The following is a 17884-nucleotide window of genomic DNA, read 5'->3' on the forward strand; positions in this document are numbered from 1 at the left end:
ATGTCAAGCAAGCTGACGGACTGGCGGTCTGCCTGAGACCGCATTAGACACAATACCTGGGAAACTGACGTGAAGCAAAAGCACAGAAGGAGTGGGGAAGGCGGGGAGATTCACGAAAGCCCTCAACGATGGATGGTTTTGGTCCCAGATACCTCTGGGATTGTTAAAGCGCAGCCAGTTAGTGCTTAGAACTGGAGAAGGAGCCAGAAATCATTGGATATTGGAATCATGCAAAAGGAAGTTGGAGGAGGCCAGGCCACCAATGGAATCATAAAATCATAGGGTTGGAAGGGACCTCCAGGATCATCTAGTCCAACCCCCTGCACAGTGCAGGAAATTCACAACTCCCCCCCCCCCCCAATACCTCCACGGCCAAAAGATGGCAAAACACCATCAGGATCCCTAGCCAAACTGGCCTGGGGAAAATTGCTTCCTGACCCCAAAGTGGCAATAGTCCTTACTCTAGGCGTGTAAGATGGGGCCACGGGAACTAAGCCTTTCGTGCCCTCCCTCTCGTGATCTGCCCAGGTTCACCAAATCAGCATTGCTGTCAGATGGCCCTCTAGCCTCTGCTTAAAAACCTCCAAAGAAGGAGAGCCCGTCACCTCCCGAGGAAGCCTGTTCCACCGAGGGACTGCTTCAAGAAGAGGAGGTGGACGTCAGCTTTTGTGAGTGGACAGAGGCTATACCCCATGAATGCCTACCTGTGGCGTTCACACTCTTGCGTAATAATAATTTAAAGAGAAGGTGGTGCCCACCTGTTCTGTCATACTTTCTTGTGACCAAGGGACAGAACCCTGGACTAGGCTGGGAAGATTTGAGGCTGGTTTGGTGCCGTAGAAGCCCCTTTTCAGTTGTGAAATCTTCTCATTTCACAGAAGGTGTTGAACAAGGGTAGGATTAGCCCCTCCCCACTCCAGGAATGTCTCTGAAACACTCCCGTTGATCTCCTCTCGTATAAATGAATGTTGGCTATTCCTTCCTGAGAAAAGCAAGTGGATAAACTTGTTCCTAGAGCCCTGGAGTTGGTAAGAGCCATGGAAGCTTGCCTGGTGATCGTAGGCTACTCTCAACTTAACCTACCTCACAGGGTGGTTGTTGTGAGGTTAGAATGGAGGAGAGGAGAGCAATTGTAAGCCGCTGAGAAAGACAGGATAATCATATAAATGAAGCAAAGAATCAAACAAACAAATAGGCCGTATTGGACAAAATCCTCTCAGTGCAGGAGATCTGAGACTCTGGGGTCCCCAGTGGACGGCTGTCCACCCTCAGCCTGAAGACCTTCAATGAGGAAAGGTAATAGCGTCCAGTGTCAAACCACCCTGACCTTTCGGAAAGTGTCTCCTTGTGTTCATCCAAAATCTGTCCTCCTGTAACTTAAGCCTCTTACAGTGAATACTTTTTATTTTATTAGTAAGATTAAAAGCCTAATAAAAAGGGCAGAGAAATAGAAAGTAAAGAAAGAAGATATATTGCCGAAGGCTTTCACGGCCGGAGACCGATGGTTGTTGTGGATTTTCCGGGCTGTATCGCCGTGGTCTTGGCATTGTAGTTCCTGACGTTTCGCCAGCAGCTGCGGCTGGCATCTTCAGAGGTGTAGCACCAAAAGACAGAGGTCTCTCAGTGTCACAGTGTGGAAAAGATGTTGACAGGTCATTTATATCTACTCAGGAGGGTTGGGGTTGGGCTGAGTCATCCTGTAAGAGTTTCCCAGGGTGTGGAATGCTAATGGCGGGAGGCTTCACTGTATCCTGAGGAGTTTCATTTGCATATGGATTGGTGCTTGATGTGCTAATCTTCTCTGCAGGGCTACTGTCGGGTATAGAGTGTTTTGTTAGCCTGGTGTTTTTCAGGACTGGAAACCATGCTATATTCATTCTTAAAGTCTCTTCTTTCCTGTTGAAATTGTACTTATGCTAAGAAGAAGAATACTAAGAGAGAAAAAGAAGAGCAACGATTGAAAATAACGAAGAAAAATAATACGTTTCATTTTCTATTTTTCTCTACAACGCATCATATTTTAACAAACATTATACTTTTAGTTTTGATATCTCCAAAATTTACCTTTTCAATTCGGCCCCCCTTCTGTTTATTTTTCCCAAATGTATCTTTTTAGAAACCAAAACCACAAATCATCAGTTCATTTTCCCTCGTCTCACGCAGAAAGTCAATAAGGGGTTTCCAGTTAACCATAAAAGTAGACAATGTTTTGTCTCTGATCAGGGCTGTAAGTTTAGTCAAAAAACCTAGCTGCCATGGACATATATAGAAATAAGATACTATGTTGATTTTCCAACTGTTTATCCATTAATCCCAACAAAAAAGGCTTCTGGTTTAAATTGTATATTGATCTTCAACATTTTTTGTATTATCATATAAATTTGTGACCAAAATTTTTTTGCTTTAAGGCAAGTCCACCAAAGATGATAAAATGTTCCTTCACGTTGCTTACATTTCCAACATTTGTTTGACACATCTTTACTCATTTTTGCTAATTTATCAGGAGACATATACAACCGTTACATCATTTTATAGAAATTTTCTTTGTGTGGAACTCAAAGTAAATTTAAGCCCCTGTAACTTAAGCCTTTTACAGGACAATCCTAAACAGAATTACTCCAGTATATGCCCATTGATTTCATTGGGCTTAGACTGGAGTAACTCTGTTTAGGATTGCACTGTTAGATTGAGTCTTGCCTTCTGGAGTAGCAGAGAGCAAGGCTTTGCCCTCTTCCGCATGACTGCCTCTTCAGATATGCAAAGAACACTATCCTGTGACGTGGGTTTTCCTGGAAAATTTGAATTGAATTTTTTTTCTGATTCAAATTTCAATAAATCATTTATTGAAATAGTGTTAGCAAAATTGAAATAAAGTTTGCAAAAGAATGCAAATATACCTGAACCTTGCACAAGTGCTGGTATTTGCCTGTGCTTCGTCTCCTGCATTTAGCCCAACTAATATGATTGATTGGCAGCACTGACAAATATTAGCTAAACAGACTGTGTTTTCATATGTGGGGCAGAAATTATTCCATGGAAAACAATTGCATTGGAAAATTTTCTGTCCCACATCTTTGGAGCATTCCCCTCAAAGGAAAGTTCGAAGGAACCAAGTATGTTTCGCCCTCAGAGTCTTTTCTTCAGGCTAAACAGACCCGGGGCCTTTTCCACATGTCGTTAAAGGGATGGCTGATGGCTTTCCCCCTTGACTTCAGACGTCTCCATTTTCAAAATGGTTGCAGGCTGTTTGGCTTCCATTTTTTCATCGCTTTTCTGGGGCCACGGGAAAGTGCGCTCCCAGAAAAGGCACCGAAAAGAAAAGAAGCCAAACAGCCTGCAAACATTTTGAAAATGGAGACATCTGGGGTCAAGGGGGAAAGCCGCCAGTGTTCGGTGAGTGGGCTGACCCTTTAACGACGTGTGGGAAGGGCCCTAGTTCCTCTAACCTTTCCTTAAAGGTCTCATTTGCCCAAACTCCCACCATCTTCATTGCCATCTAAATTAGTTCCAGTTTGTCAACAGTCCTTTGCAGATGTTACGTCCATACATACACGGAGGCCGGCGACTGTGCCTAGATCCTCTTGATGCGTGTAGTCCTCATGTTGCCTGAACAGGCAATACACATAGTGCATACAAACCAGAACCCTGGAAAATACAGTGGTTGGTTCATGTGTACTGAAATTGTACATGGATGCAAAATATACACATTGTCCTTGTTTGGACAAAACAATGACGACATCCATCAAGAGGATCTAGATGTGATTGTTGGCCTGTTGGCATGTGTGGATGTAACATCTGAAAAGGACTAACCCACATGTGGCCTTCCATACCTGCAGAACTCCCTCTCTCATTACGCTACATCAATACAGCTTTACTCATCTGAGCTAAGCCTCCTAACGGTGCCACCTCACAAGTGGGTATGATTGGCAAATGCCCATTCATACATATTCTTACCTTATGGAATGACCTGCCAGGGGCGGTCAGGAAGGCTGCCGCACTTCTGTCATTCCACAGAAGGCGCAAAATATTAATGTTCAAGAGAGCATTTTTAAAAAGAGGCTGGAAGCGTAGTAGAATGAAATAGTCCAAGCAGGCTACTTATAATGGAATAAGATTATAGTACATGCACTTATTGTCGGTACCACCATCATCCTATATATTGTAATCCACCTTCTGCATTGTTTAATGTATACCTTGCTTTAGATAGTTTCCTGTTTGCATTGTGCCCTAGTTCTATAACTCTAGTCCTATTATGGTTGTTGTGGATTTTCTGGGCTCTATAGCCGTGGTCTTGGCATTGTAGTTCCTGATGTTTTGCCAGCAGCTGTGACTGGCATCATCAGAGGTGTAGCACCGAAAGACAGAGATCTCTCAGTGTCACAGTGTGGAAAAGAAGTTGGCAGGTAATTTATATCTGATTTCTAATTTATATCCAGTCCTGAAAAAACACCAGGCCAACAAAATACTCTATACCCTACAATAGCCCTGCAGAGAAGATTAGCATATCAAGCACCAATCCATACGCAAAAGAACCTCCTCAGGATACAGTGAAGCCTCCCTCCATTAGCATTCCACACCCTGGGAAACTCTTACAGGATGACTCAGCCCAACCCTACCTTCCTGAGTAGATATAAATTACCTGCCAACTTCTTTTCCACACTGTGACACTGAGAGATCTCTGTCTTTTGATGCTACACCTCTGAAGATGCCAGTCACAGCTGCTGGAGAAACATCAGGAACTACAATGCCAAGACCACAGCTATACAGCCCGGAAAATCCACAACAACCATCGTTCTCTGGCCGTGAAAGCCTTCGACAATACATCTAGTCCTATTACATTGTTCGTTTAAAAAAAAAATACATTGTTCGTTGGTTGTCTTATGCTGTCTCTCTTCACTGCCGTTGGGGTTTTTTTTAGAAAGAACAGTTTACAGAACGGTTTCTTAATTTCTGTAACAATAACAACAACATAACAATTCCTTAATTCCAGTAATTACAACAGTAATGAGTAAAAATGGGTAGAAGTAAGATATAAGCTATTGTTTTCAATATATTCATAAAATGGGAGCCATTTCTCCCAGAAGCCTGTGTCCTGAGGATAGTGAACCAAGAGCCTGTCATTGATTTTTTTCCATAATTAAATGATTCCAGATTTTCGTCATCCAGAGATCTAAAGTTGGTGCCAATTTATTTTTCCATTGGGTTGCGATTGCACTTTTAGCTGCAATTAAGAGTGTGTTAATAAGGTCTCTTCTGATCAAGGGGATTGAAGTATTTTCCCATAGATTTAAAAAGAGAATTTCTGGTAGCATAGGAACGTCGTATCTGGTAATATCTTTAATAGAGGTTAGAACCTCTTTCCAGAATTTTTCGATCTGTGGACATTTCCACCAGCAATGTGTGTATGCGCCTTACAGCCTTTCCAACACAATGTTGACGCAGATGAGGATATTAATGATATTTTCTTTGGCATTAAGTACCACTTATTTAAGGTTTGGTAGGCTTGAAGCTTAGTAACTATTGCTCTAGAATTATATGTGCTTGAAGACCGTATTCTTTTCCAGTCATCTAATGAAATTCCTTTATTGCAATCTACTTGCCACTTCATCTGATAGCTGAATTCTTCAGCTTTGTTACTTGATAAAAGGATTTTGTGTATCTTAGCTATCATACCCTTCCTAGTAAATTTGGTAGTATCCATCAGGTTTTCAAATTCTGTTTTGGGTAGTTTCATTAATTTTTTTATGTTTAGTTGTTGGATTATGGTTTGAATTTGTAGATACATAAACCAAGGTATCGATTTTTGTATTTTCTGTTCTAGGTCTGCCTTCTCAAGTTAGCCCTTTGTCTGACACTAAATCTTTTATTCTGATGTGTTCAGAGTTTCCCGAATCTTTATTGAATTGTTGTTTTAATTCAGGAGATAGCCATTGCTGGGAGTCAGGTTTTTTGGGAGGGTTGTTTATTTATCTTGTAATCTGCCTTGAGTTTTAGAGTCTCTCTACATCATCATCATCATCATCATCATCATCATCATCATCATCATCATCATCATCATCATCCACTCTTCTAGCTTATGCACCACTCTAGAAGTGCCTCACCAGAGCAGTGAACAAGTTAATGTTATTATTGTCCCCACAGTACAGCTAGGGAGCTGGGGCTGAGAGGAGGGGCTTACCCAAGGCCACCTACTGAGCTCATGGCAGGAGTGGGATTTGAACCAGTGGAGTGCAGATTCACAGCCAAACCACTTAACCACTGTGCTACAAGACACCTCAGCACATGTTCATCAAGTGTAGGGAGACACAATGTTAGCTGGGAAGTGTAGTTTTAAAAGACACAGTTGGGTGGAGATCGCTCCTCACAGGGTTTGTTAATTTCATCTTCCCCTCCCTGAAGTCTCTGTCAATTTCACCTCTCCAGGCTAAAACTGTGTGGGATGGCAACCAGAGGGCAGCGAGGAATGGAAATGGGCTGGAGCTGCCTTCCAGAGCTGGGCTTGGACCTGGAGAGGTTCTAATGGGCTGAAATTTCCCTTCTAGCATTTCACAGCCCCTTCACAAAGCTCCAGTGTATAGCAAAGCCTTTGCCCTGCCGCCGGCTCTGTTGTTTTAAACTGCCCTTCCTGGCTAACATTGCATCTCCCAACACGTGTTCTTCATATGCCAGATGTCAGTGAGAAAGGCAAAAAAACAAACAAACAAAACAAAAAACCCCCAATATTCCAGATGAGGCCTGACTAGAGTGGAGTACAGCAAAAGTATTACTTCTTGTAACTTGGTTACAGGTAGGTTGTTGTGTTGGTCAGCAGCTGAATAGCAGGATTTGAGTCCAGTGGTATATTAGAGACCATAAGATTTTCAGGGTATGAGCTTTCGAGAGTCAAAGCTCCCTTCAGCAGTATCTGAAGAAGGGCGCTTTGACTCTTGAAAGCTTATACCCAAAAATCTTGTTGGTCTCTAAGGTGCCACTGGACTCAAATTCCTTCAACTTGGAGACTGTACTTTTAAGTATTCGAGGCACTTCATATACATAAACTCTGCAATCTATGCAACAGACGTGTAAAGTAGACGGGTATTGTTATATGTTTGTCTATAGAACACCCTCCATGGGCATATTGCATGGAAAAATCAGTTGGCCTTTAAGGTGCTTCGGGACTCCAATTTTGTTCGGCTTCTAAACACCAACATGGCAACTCACCTGAACTATCTTCATGGGAAGAATATGCAATCATTTAAGTTATACAGGCTTAATTTTGGTTTTGGGGGGGATCGTTATCCTTCTCTTGCAGGCGGGGGAACGAGACCGAGCGAGACCAGCTTGCTGTCAGATGAGCTCAGGGCTATTTGCACACTTCGCCTCCGTACGCTCCCCTCTCCGAGTTCTGAAGTGTAAGCAGCCAACGACATTTGAAGTGGTACCAAGAGATGTTCTGATTCACAAGTGGATAACAGGCAACTTTTGGCTCGGTTGGGAAGAAGCAAGTGGGCAGAAACGTATCTGGGGCCAGCTGGCAACCTTCTTCGGACTAGATTTTGCCCGGCGACTGCCAGGTTTCTTGTCCCTGCTGGAGGAGGAACAAAAGCACGGCACAGCTCAGGATCGCTCGGTTGCTCAGAAATAAATGGTTAGCGGCCGTGTCAGTCCCAAAGTAAAATCCAAAAAAACAGAGCACAATCCACAGAATACCTTTTATTAGGACCGATCAAATGAGACATAAAAGCATGTGAGCGTTGAGGAATATCTCACCATATTTATCTCTAGTGCATGTTTATGAGCTAAGAAGGATTAGACATTGAAATGCTTAGAGCCGGTTTGGTGTAGTGGTTAAGAGCGCGGGACTGTAATCTGGAGAGCCAGGTTTGATTCCCCACTCCTCTGCTTAAAGCCAGCTGGGTGACCTTGGGTCAGTCACAGCTTCTTGGGGCTCTTTCAGCCCCACCCATCTCACAGGGTGATTGTTGTAGGGATAATGATAACATACTTTGTAAACCGCTCTGAGTGGGCGTTAAGTTATCCTGAAGGGTAGTATATAAATTGAATGTATTTATTACTATTATTATTAGTTCAGTGCTTAGTTCTCATGGCCCCTTCCTACACACCCAGGGTAATGCCGATCGCCACCTTGGGGTCACGTAGCTATTTCACCCAGGCCTGTTTGGCTAGGGATCCTGATGGTGTTTTGCCGTCTTCTGGGCATGGAGCAGGGGTCACTGGGTGTGTGTGTGGGAAGGGGGAGGTAGTTGTGAATTTCCTGCATTGTGCAGGGTTGGACTAGATGATCTTGGAGTACCATCCAACCCTATGATTCTATGAAATATTCTGAGTTAGGACTTCTGCTGACATTACTCCTGATGGACCAGTGAAGTCACTTGACTTGGTGATGGTGCCTTCCCTTTTGAAGAGGCGTGAATGGATATATTCCTCCTGCTGTGGACAGAGGAAGGCTTTCCATGATACCATTACAGAACCCTTGAATTAGAATCTAGTGGCTGTAGGCACAATGGGGTTATTAGAAGGCCAATAAACCTGTGTTTGTTTACTGGACCCCAATCCTGGAAAAAATGGCAGTAGCGAAGCTGGAGTTAAGCTCAACTTAACTATGGCCTATAAGTAGCGGTTTCTGGCTAGTGCAGCAGCAGAAGAGAAACTAATACAGTGCAGTCCTAAGTGCACTTTCCTGGTAGTAAGCCCCATTCAATAGACTTGAGGAGGATTTTGAGAAGGCCTGCTCAGGTTTGCTCTCTTAGAGTGCAATCCTAAACAGAGTTACTCCAGTCTAAGCGCATTGAAATCAATGGGTTTAGACTGGAGTAACTCTGTTTAGGATTACATTGTTAGTCCAGGGTTCAGTGCTTGATCTTTTCACCTAAGAACGTAACAGAAACCCTCCTGGATCAAACCAGTACTCCATCTAGCCCAGTGACCAACCAGATGTCCCGAAAGGTCCACAAGCAATGGGGCAGGGACCAAAATGTCCTCTTCCTGCTGCCCCTTGCAACTGGCATTCAGAGGTACCGTGCCCCAGAATATGGATGTTCCATTTAGCCATTGTTTCAGTTGGCGTTCCCTTAGTGATCCCTCCTTCCTGCCTAATGTATTGTTACTTTTTTGTTTTTTGTTTGTTTTTATGTTTTTTATGTTCATGTTTTTAATGTTTTTTAGCTGTGGTTTTAATAGTTTTAATCGTGTTAGGGGGGTTGTAGGTGTAGTGGTTAAGAGGGATGGGACTCTAATCTGGAGATCCGGGTTTGATTCCCCACTCCTCCACTTGAAACCAGCTGGGTGACCTTGGGTCACTCACAGCTCTCTCAGAGCTCTCTCAGCTCCACCCACCTCACAGGGTGATTGTTGTGGGGATAATAATAACATACTTTGTAAACCACTCTGAGTGGGCGTTAAGTTGCCCTGAAGGGCATATATAAATTGAATGTTATTATTATTAATGGATTTAAAATGTGGTTTTATTATGTACGTTTTAATTTGTTAGCCACCCTGGTGACCTTTGTGAGGGTAGAAAGGCAGGTTAGAAATTCTGTAAAATAAATAAAAACACTTAGGGCTCATTCTCATTGCTGGGCCCATCCTCTATGAATGCGTCTAAGGGCCAAGCTACAAGTGACGAAGGACACTTGAACGGCAAGTGAACAGACTCAGGGCCAAGCTACACATGATGAATGACACTTGAACGGCAAGTGTATTTCTCCCTGTTCACTTGCCCTCCACTCAATCCACTTGCCGTTCAAGTGTCATTCGTCATGTGTAGCTTGGCCCTCACATGTATTCCTCCCTGTTCACTGTGTGAGCAAGTGGAGCGCAAAAACAGGGAGTCTGTTCACTTGCCGTTCAAGTGTCCTTCGTCACTTGTAGCTCGGCTCTAAGCCCCTGAAAAGTATCACAGATCACAGAGCTGGAAAATATTCTGCCTAAGAATTGGAGAGATGTGTGATGTCTAGGTAGACAAAACTGAGCAAATGGGTTTCTTCAGGAGGAAAGAGGTTCATATGTCCTCCACCTGGATGTACCTATAAAGTATAAACAACTGCCGTGTTGTGCTGAGCCATATTGTCTGCTTTTAGCCTCTCTAATGAATCCGTCCATGTTATCCCGGCCTTCATCTCAACCCACAAGGACTGAAAAGTTGCTTAATTTCAGCATCAAGACAAAATCTTGCGGATGTTCTGCAGCTGAGATCTTTTCCCGTAGTTCATAGATCTGACTTGGCTCTTCAGAATCCAGAATTTCTTATCTCAGCATTCTTCCGTTGAAGCCAATCGGGGCTTTGAAAAAAAAGGCTTCCAGCAGGACTCTCCCTTGATGCTCATAATTTATAGGAAAGACCGATTGAATTATTAATACTGAGAATTTAGATAAGGTTCACAGTTCTCTGTTTGTAACAGCTTCCCATTAATAAGGAAAATTGGAAATTTATCACTGAGATCTTCCCATTAAAAAACTCTCCCCTCCCCTCCTGATATCTCTTTAGTGAAAAATGAGAAAGGAAACAAAAGAGGAAAATCCTTTTGTCTCTTTGGGCTTTCTGTGAATCCATTTTTAATAACTCTTTGCATTTGGACGTAAACAGAGTTGCCAAAGAAGTGGGAGAGCTGCCAGCTTATCAAGAGAAGGGTTACTGATCAGTTCCAAGTGCGTTTAGAAACCGCTGGAAACCTATGAAATTTTGCACACACACAAAAAATACTGCTTTTATCAGTTCAAAGTGGAGTATATAAGCATACTATCCCATACATGTAGTCTTAACAGGGGGAGTCTACAAATCTTAAAACTTTGGAGGGCAAATTGGAGGGCGTTTGGGATTTTAGACAGTCCTTTTTCCTCACTTGTAGTAACTTCTGACAGCCACTGAAGGAGACTCTATATTGTTCTCTCCCACCTTTGGATAAAATCTCAGATTCCCGATTTCTCCCCCCTGGCCTTTTAAAAAAGTAAAACTGAACATAATATTAATAAGCTGAAACTCGGTCATCAAGTTCAAGAGTCTCATTAAACTCTCATTAAGTTCTGTTTATCATGTGCGTATATCATACCAGTGTAGTGTACAGGTTAGAGTGACAGACTAGCACCTGGGATATCCAGGTTCGAATCCCCCCTCTGCCATGGAAGCTTTCTGGGTGACCATGGGCCAGTCATAGACGCAGAGGAGTTCACCGTGTTAGTCTGCCGTAGCAAAATAGCAAAGAGTCCGGTAGCACCTTTAAGACTAACCCACTTTATTGTAGCATAAGCTTTCGAGAGCCACAGCTCTCTTCGTCAGATGCGTGGGCCAATCACACATTCTCAGCTCGACCTGCCTCGCAGGGTTGTTGCGAGGATAAAATGAAGGCGAAGAGAACGATGTAAGGTGCTTTGGGGAGGAAGGGTGAGGTATGAATGAAGTAAATATAATATATTTTTATTTTGAAAAACAGAATAATAGAAAGAGGGGATACAGAAAGAAAAAAGATCCAGAGGAGTTAGCCATGTTAGTCTGTAGTTGCAAAATAGTAAAGAGTCCAGTAGCACCTTTGAGACTAACCAACTTGATTATAACATAAGCTTTCGAGAACCACAGCTCTCTTCGGCACATGCATCTGATGAAGAGAGCTGTGGTTCTTGAAAGCTTATGCTATAATCAAGTTGGTTAGTCCTAAAGGTGCTACTGGATTCTTTACTAGAAAGAAAAAAGGGATTGTATAATTGTATAATTGTATAAATCAGAGATAGTTATATAAAACAGAATATATAAAATGCAAAATATTTAACCCCACCATCCCATTCATTAAATGTTTTGAAACACTTTCTATGAGACACAATGATATTTGCTTATATTAGAATACATACATATTCCACATCTTAAACTAAAAACTTCATAACTAATCTATTTTACTAATAGTTTAGTTTTCAGCTACATGATCAAAAAAACCTTTCAATGTTTCCTGAAATTCTAGGATTGGCCTGTTATGTATATAAGATGTTAATTTTGCCATTGGCACATGTATAGCTTATTCATCCATTTCTGTATGAATGAAGTAAATAAATAAATATATCTGTAGAGGTGACCTGACCTGGATAGCCCAGGTGAGCCTGATCTTATCAGATCTCAGAAGTTATCAGGGTTGGCCTTGGTTAGTAATTGGATGGGAGACCTCCAATGAAGAACAGGGTTGCAGAGGCAGGCAATGGCAAACCACCTCTGTTAGTCTCTTGTCTTGGAAACTCCAGCAAGGGTTGTCATAAATCAGCAATGACTTGAAGGTGTACTCTCCGCTACCACGCCTGTAGAGATAAAGTTGCTTTGCTGTTTCTATAAGTTCTTCTGGACTGGAATCTTGTTTTTCTACTACAGAGCAACACAGCTACCCACCTGAAACTGATATTTTACTTGTAGCTTGGGGGTGGGGGGATTCACAGATAATATTGCATACGTAGTGGGCAGTAGTCCATTGCAGGTTTAAGAACCAAGGAGTTAAGCATTACAGTACGGGCTTCTACATTATTTTGTAGTATATGACATCAAAAGAAGGAGGCTATCTTCCCAGCTCCTCTGCTTCCCAGCCAGCAGGGAAAATTAGCTCCTGTGAGAGTAATACCAAGAGATAAATCCCTCAAAGAGAAGGCCAGATCCTGGCTTCTCTTTCCACATGAGGGCTGAACTACATTCTGCATGTTCAAAAGTACACTGGGAGATCTGATTTTGAAATGAGTTCTGATTTCAAATCCCTCCACTTCTCTTTGCCTGCAAGGAGGGAACCTTCAAAGTTCCGAACGGGCAGTGCCGTCTGGCTTGTCCTAGAAATATATATATTTTTTTTAATCTGAGCACCTCTTCTCTCTTTTTGGCTTTTAGTCATGGCAGATTCATATTCCTGTAGAGGCGGGAAGAAAATCGCTGGATCTAGCAAAGCGAGCGCTGTCAGAGAAAGCCATAAGATGGAGATGAAGATCAGCCCGGCGTACGAGCAATCACGACTTGGTAAGGATGCAGGGTGAAAGGTCCTTCCAGGTCTAAAGGATGGAATCGATAAGAACGTCAGAAAAGCCCTGCCAGATCAGACCAGAATCCTGTCTCACACAGCGGCCAACCAGTTACTCTAGGGAGCTAACAACAGAGCTTAGAGGTCTAAGCCTTCCCTTGATGTTACCTCCTGGTGCTGGTACCTAGAGGTCTGCTGCCTCTGAATATGGAGATTTTCTTTGCTAACCCTGGCTAGAAGCTAACCCTGGCTAGATGTCTCCTTTGTGAATCTCTCTAACCCCTTATTAAGGTAAAGGTGTGCAAGCACTGAGTCGTTACTGACCCATGGGGGGATGTCGGACTCGGATCACAACGTTTTCTTGGCAGACTTTTTATGGGGTGGTTTACCATTGCCTTCCCCAGTCATCTACACTTTACCCCCAGGAAACTGGGTACTCATTTTCCCGCCCTCGGAAGGATGGAGGGCTGAGTCAACCTTGAGCTGGCTATTTGAGCTCGGCTTCCGCCAGGATTGAACTCAGGTCATGAGCAGAGCTTGGGCTGCAGTACTGCTGCTCACCACTCTGTGCCACGGGGCCCTTAGGACCCCTTATTAAAGTCATATAAATCAATGCCAGAAGTGCACAGAGAGAGGAGAGATAACGTGTTTAAAAAGGCAGAAAATGATACTTGATAAATGAACACGTTTATTAAAGGAATGCCCGGAAACCAATTTTAGCAACCACTGAAAACCACAAAGAGCTAAACTACAAGAGACGAATTACCCAAGGACGCTCACATGAAGGGAGTCACAATGTTAGCCGGAAAGCTGAGTTTTAAAAGAGATCAGAAGGCTCTGTCAGTTTTCCCTCTCTACAGAGCTGCAAAGAACGCTCCTCAGAGGGTTTGTTTATTTCCTCTTCACCTCCTAGAAGGGGAGGTAAAACTGACAGATCCTTCAGGAAGCAAAGAGGAAATAAACCCCTTGAGCAGCGATCTTCCCTGGCTCTGTAGAGAGGGGAAATTGACAAAGCCTTCTGATCTATCTTTTAAAACTCAGCTTTCCTGCTAACATTGCGACTCCCTTCATGTGCGCTTCCTCGTGCAATTCATCTCTTGTAGCTTAGCTCTAAGGAACAGCCATTCAGGTGAATAGAAAAAAAGCAAGAGTCAAGGAGCACTTGTAAGACCAACAAAATTTGTGGTAGGGTAGGAGCTTTTGTGAGTCACAGCTCACGTCTTCAGGTAGGTTAAAGCAAGATGTTCAAACTTCTTCTGGTATCTCCAGAACTCTCCGGGCTTATGAAATGAGAAGAAAAATGAAATTAAGCTGTTGTTTTTTCATCTCTGTCCTGGAAATAGGCTAAGGCCATAGCCCCTTATGCTCCAGGGACATAACTCCTCACCATCCCAGAAGTCGAGCCGAAAGGCCTGGGATCGGCTTGTCTGGGCCCTTTTGCATTTCTCGTGTTGCCATTCTTTTTAGTCTGCACCATGTCAAAATGTGTCGGGATTGATGAGTGCTGTTGCTTTCGGCCCTAATATTGTCATTGGTGACATCACAGTGCCAGCCCTCCCTCCCTCCCTTCCTTCCTTCCTTCCTCATGCAATGAATGGATGCATCGCGGGAATGCTGGAGCAATCCATTTCCTGGATTTCTCCCTCTCAACCCCTCAGTGCATCGATCCTATGCTGGATTTTTAAAAATTAGGAAAAAACGAGTGGGAGAGAAAATAGGGGAGGAGGAATGGAAAAGAGGGGGAGGAAGTAGCTGGATAGACAACAGTGGCCAATCACAATGAAGTGGGCTGGCAGAGGGTGGGAGGGGGGCAGAAGAGGGTGGAATGCTAAAAGACAGGATAAAGGGTGTGCACGGGGAAACGGCCAACTGGAAAATGGATTTTTAAAGAAGTCAGGATATAAGAGTTCCCAGGAAAGCTGTAGGAAAGCCCCATAGTAGCTGGAGTGACTTCTCGTGGCAGCAAATTGGGTGCAGATGGTCACAAAAAAACCCCTGCAGCATGGGAACTGAACTGATAAAATTGGCCGGTGCAGACGGGGTTCATATCTGTATACAGCAGATTCAAAGTAGGTTCGTATCAGTTTGACCACCCTGGTTCCCCAAGAAGGAACTCCGCTAATTTAACTCGTGACCCTATTCAATCATAGGCTGGAATGGGATTTAAATCGATGAACACCCAGCCGGATCTCGAGTTGACAGATGAATCAATCTAAGACAAGGCATCTCCCCCCGCCCCCCCCCCCTTTCTGTTTGCAGGAAATGCAACCAATGATAAAGCTGAAGGCAAAAAGAAAGGAAGACCCAAGGCGGAAAGCCAAGCCCTGAAGGATATTCCTGTAAGATTTTACATTGACTTCAATGCTTTCTGGTAACTGGGGAGCTGGCAGGAGGAAGGACGTTCGCCCGAACTGGCTTGACAGCTGGGTCAAAATCTGCACACTCATGTCTGGTGTATTAAAAAGTGGGGCAAAGGTTAGCCTGACTCTCTCTCCAAGCATATCGGAGTTCAGAAAAACTACTACTGAGTAGGTCAACATTTTGCATCTGGGCAAGATTTGGCTCTAGGAGCACCTTAGAGACCAACTAGATTTTCCTGGAAATTTCGTTGGTCTCTAAGGTGCTACTGGACCTGAATCTTGCTGTTCTACAGACCAAAATGACTGCCCCCCGAAACTTTTGCATCTGGCTTTTGTCACCTGTAGAAACTTCTGGGTTCGAACTTGGTTAGCTGTTTGCTGTATCCCAGAAGTGGCTGGGAGAGCCAGTTTGGTGTAGTGGGTAAGAGCGACAGGACTCTAATCTGGAGAGCTGGGTTTGATTCCCCTCTCCTCCACTTGCAGCCAGCTGGGTGACCTTGGGTCAGTCACAGCTCTCTCAAGGCTCTCTCAGCCCCACCCACCTCACAGGGTGATTATTGTTCTGGGGATAATAATGACATACTTTGTAAACTGCTCTGAGTGGGCGTTAAGTTGACCTGAAGGGCAGAATATAAAGCAAATGTTGTCTTGTTCTGTTTATGGTACCGCAAGCCACTTTTGCAAATCTGCCAGCAAGGCTGCAAGGTTCCTCCGCCCCTGCTGGCTCAATATTGCATAACTTTCTGCATGGCAGGGAAGCTTCCTTCTGCCTTCCCTCCTTCAGAGATGCAGGGATTTGGATAGCAAGAATCAAGTCTGGTAGCACCTTAAAGACCCAACAAGATTTCCAGGGTATAAGCTTTTGAGAGTCAAGGCTCCATTTGTCAGATACCAGCCCTGATTCTTGAAATTTTACACCCTGGAGATCTTGTGGGTCTTTAAGGTGCTACTGGACTCGAATCTTGCTCTTCCCTTGTGCAGGGGGTTGGACTAGATGACCCTAGAGGTCCCTTCCAACCCTATGATTCTATGATTCCACTACAGTCCAACATGGCTACCCACCTGAAACTATCTTTAGGGAAGGGGTTTGGAGCTTTTCCTCTTTCACTCAGTCTATTTGCTTATCATCCGTTTAGCTGCCTTGAGACAAGGGGAAACGGCAGGGTAGAGATATGTTAATAAATAAATCTGGAATTGCCATTTTCTGAGTCACCCCCTGGTCCACTAACTCAGTATTACTTACTTCGGTCATGACTGTCTGTGATCTCAGACACAGAAAAGTCTTTTTCCATGACTGGCTTTGAGACCCTTTTAACTGCCCGCCAGAACGGGTAAAGAAGGAGAGCGGGCAAACGAAGTGTGTGAACCCTGGCTGTCCGAAAATAAGGGGAGCTGTAAGCAGGCTGGGCAGTGGCAGTTCTGATTCATTCGATGGCATCAGATGGCTTTTTATGACTGGGTGTCTTTTAGCGAGAGGTGATTAATCCCTGCAAAGTGTGTGTGTGTGAGTGAAAATCAACATTTTACGAGCATATCATAGACAACATCCAGATGGGTGTAGGCTGCAGGGACTGGACAGAATGTGGCATGACTAAATCAACCTTCTTGTTATTTGTTCCGGTGATCGGAAACTAGCGTGTGGAATTCAACTCGGCAACAAGATCCTTTCTCACAAGGCAGCCCCGTTCGAGAAGTCGGTGTGCCCCGTACGATAACTGCAACAGTGCTGAGATAAATTAATTAAAGGCTCCTTTGACTTCCAAGGGCTCACCCATGGAGGAGGGTGCCTGCTGTGCCTCTGTATGATCCACAGGTCTGGGCTTCCCAGTCTCCAGCCAGCCTTCCCGGAGGATAGACAGTTTTGCTGCCTGTCTGTATGAAGACCGGGTCATGCAAGCACTTTCGATGCAGGATATAACAGAGTCGCCCACTCTCAAGTGGGTCACTTGCATATGTCGCTGCTCTGTTTTCTGCCTTCTAGTCAGGAGAGGATATGCAATCGTAGTGTAGCAGCGTAGCTGCGATCCCGTCAGCAGTTCCCTCTACTTGTATGCTGTTGTGAAGGTGCAGAAATCAAGACCCCACTATGAGTGTTCTCACTTGACGCTGGGTGGTTAATGAGAGCAGAGATTGGGCAGCCGTGTGTGTGTGTTATGTGCCGTCAAGTCACCTCCGACCTATGGCGACCCTATGAATGAAAGACTTCCAAAACGTCCTATCATTAACAGATTTGCTCAGATCCTGCAAACTAGAGGATGTGGCTTCTTTTATTGAGTCAAGCCATCTCGTTTTGGGTCTTCCTCTTTTCCTACTACTTTTCCTAGCATTTTCCAGAGAATCTTGTCTTCTCATGATGTAACCAAAGCATGATAGCCTCAGTTTTGTCATTTGAGCTTCTAGGGAGAATTCAGGCTTGATTTGATCTCGTGCCCACTTATTTGTTTTTTTGGCTGTCCGTGGTATCTGCAAAGCTCTCCTCCAGCATCACATTTCAAATGAATCCATTTTCTTCCTGTAAGCTTTATTCGCTGTCCAATTTTGCAGTCGTAT

At 43.9% G+C, this 17884-nt stretch overlaps 1 protein-coding gene across 1 annotated transcript in view; it reads left to right on the top strand.

The window, feature by feature from the left end:
• ZNF512B (zinc finger protein 512B) overlaps positions 1–17884 on the top strand; it is an 82857-nt gene that overhangs the window by 16877 nt on the left and 48096 nt on the right. The window contains exons 2-3 of the mRNA XM_054980864.1: positions 12848–12973; positions 15234–15313. Of these exons, the coding sequence (XP_054836839.1) occupies positions 12850–12973; positions 15234–15313 (204 nt within the window). The 5' untranslated portion in view covers positions 12848–12849. The remainder of the gene's footprint in view (positions 1–12847; positions 12974–15233; positions 15314–17884) is intronic.

The sequence above is a fragment of the Eublepharis macularius genome, chromosome 5 (genome assembly GCF_028583425.1).
Source record: "Eublepharis macularius isolate TG4126 chromosome 5, MPM_Emac_v1.0, whole genome shotgun sequence".
In the NCBI taxonomy this organism is placed as follows: Eukaryota; Metazoa; Chordata; class Lepidosauria; order Squamata; family Eublepharidae; genus Eublepharis; species Eublepharis macularius.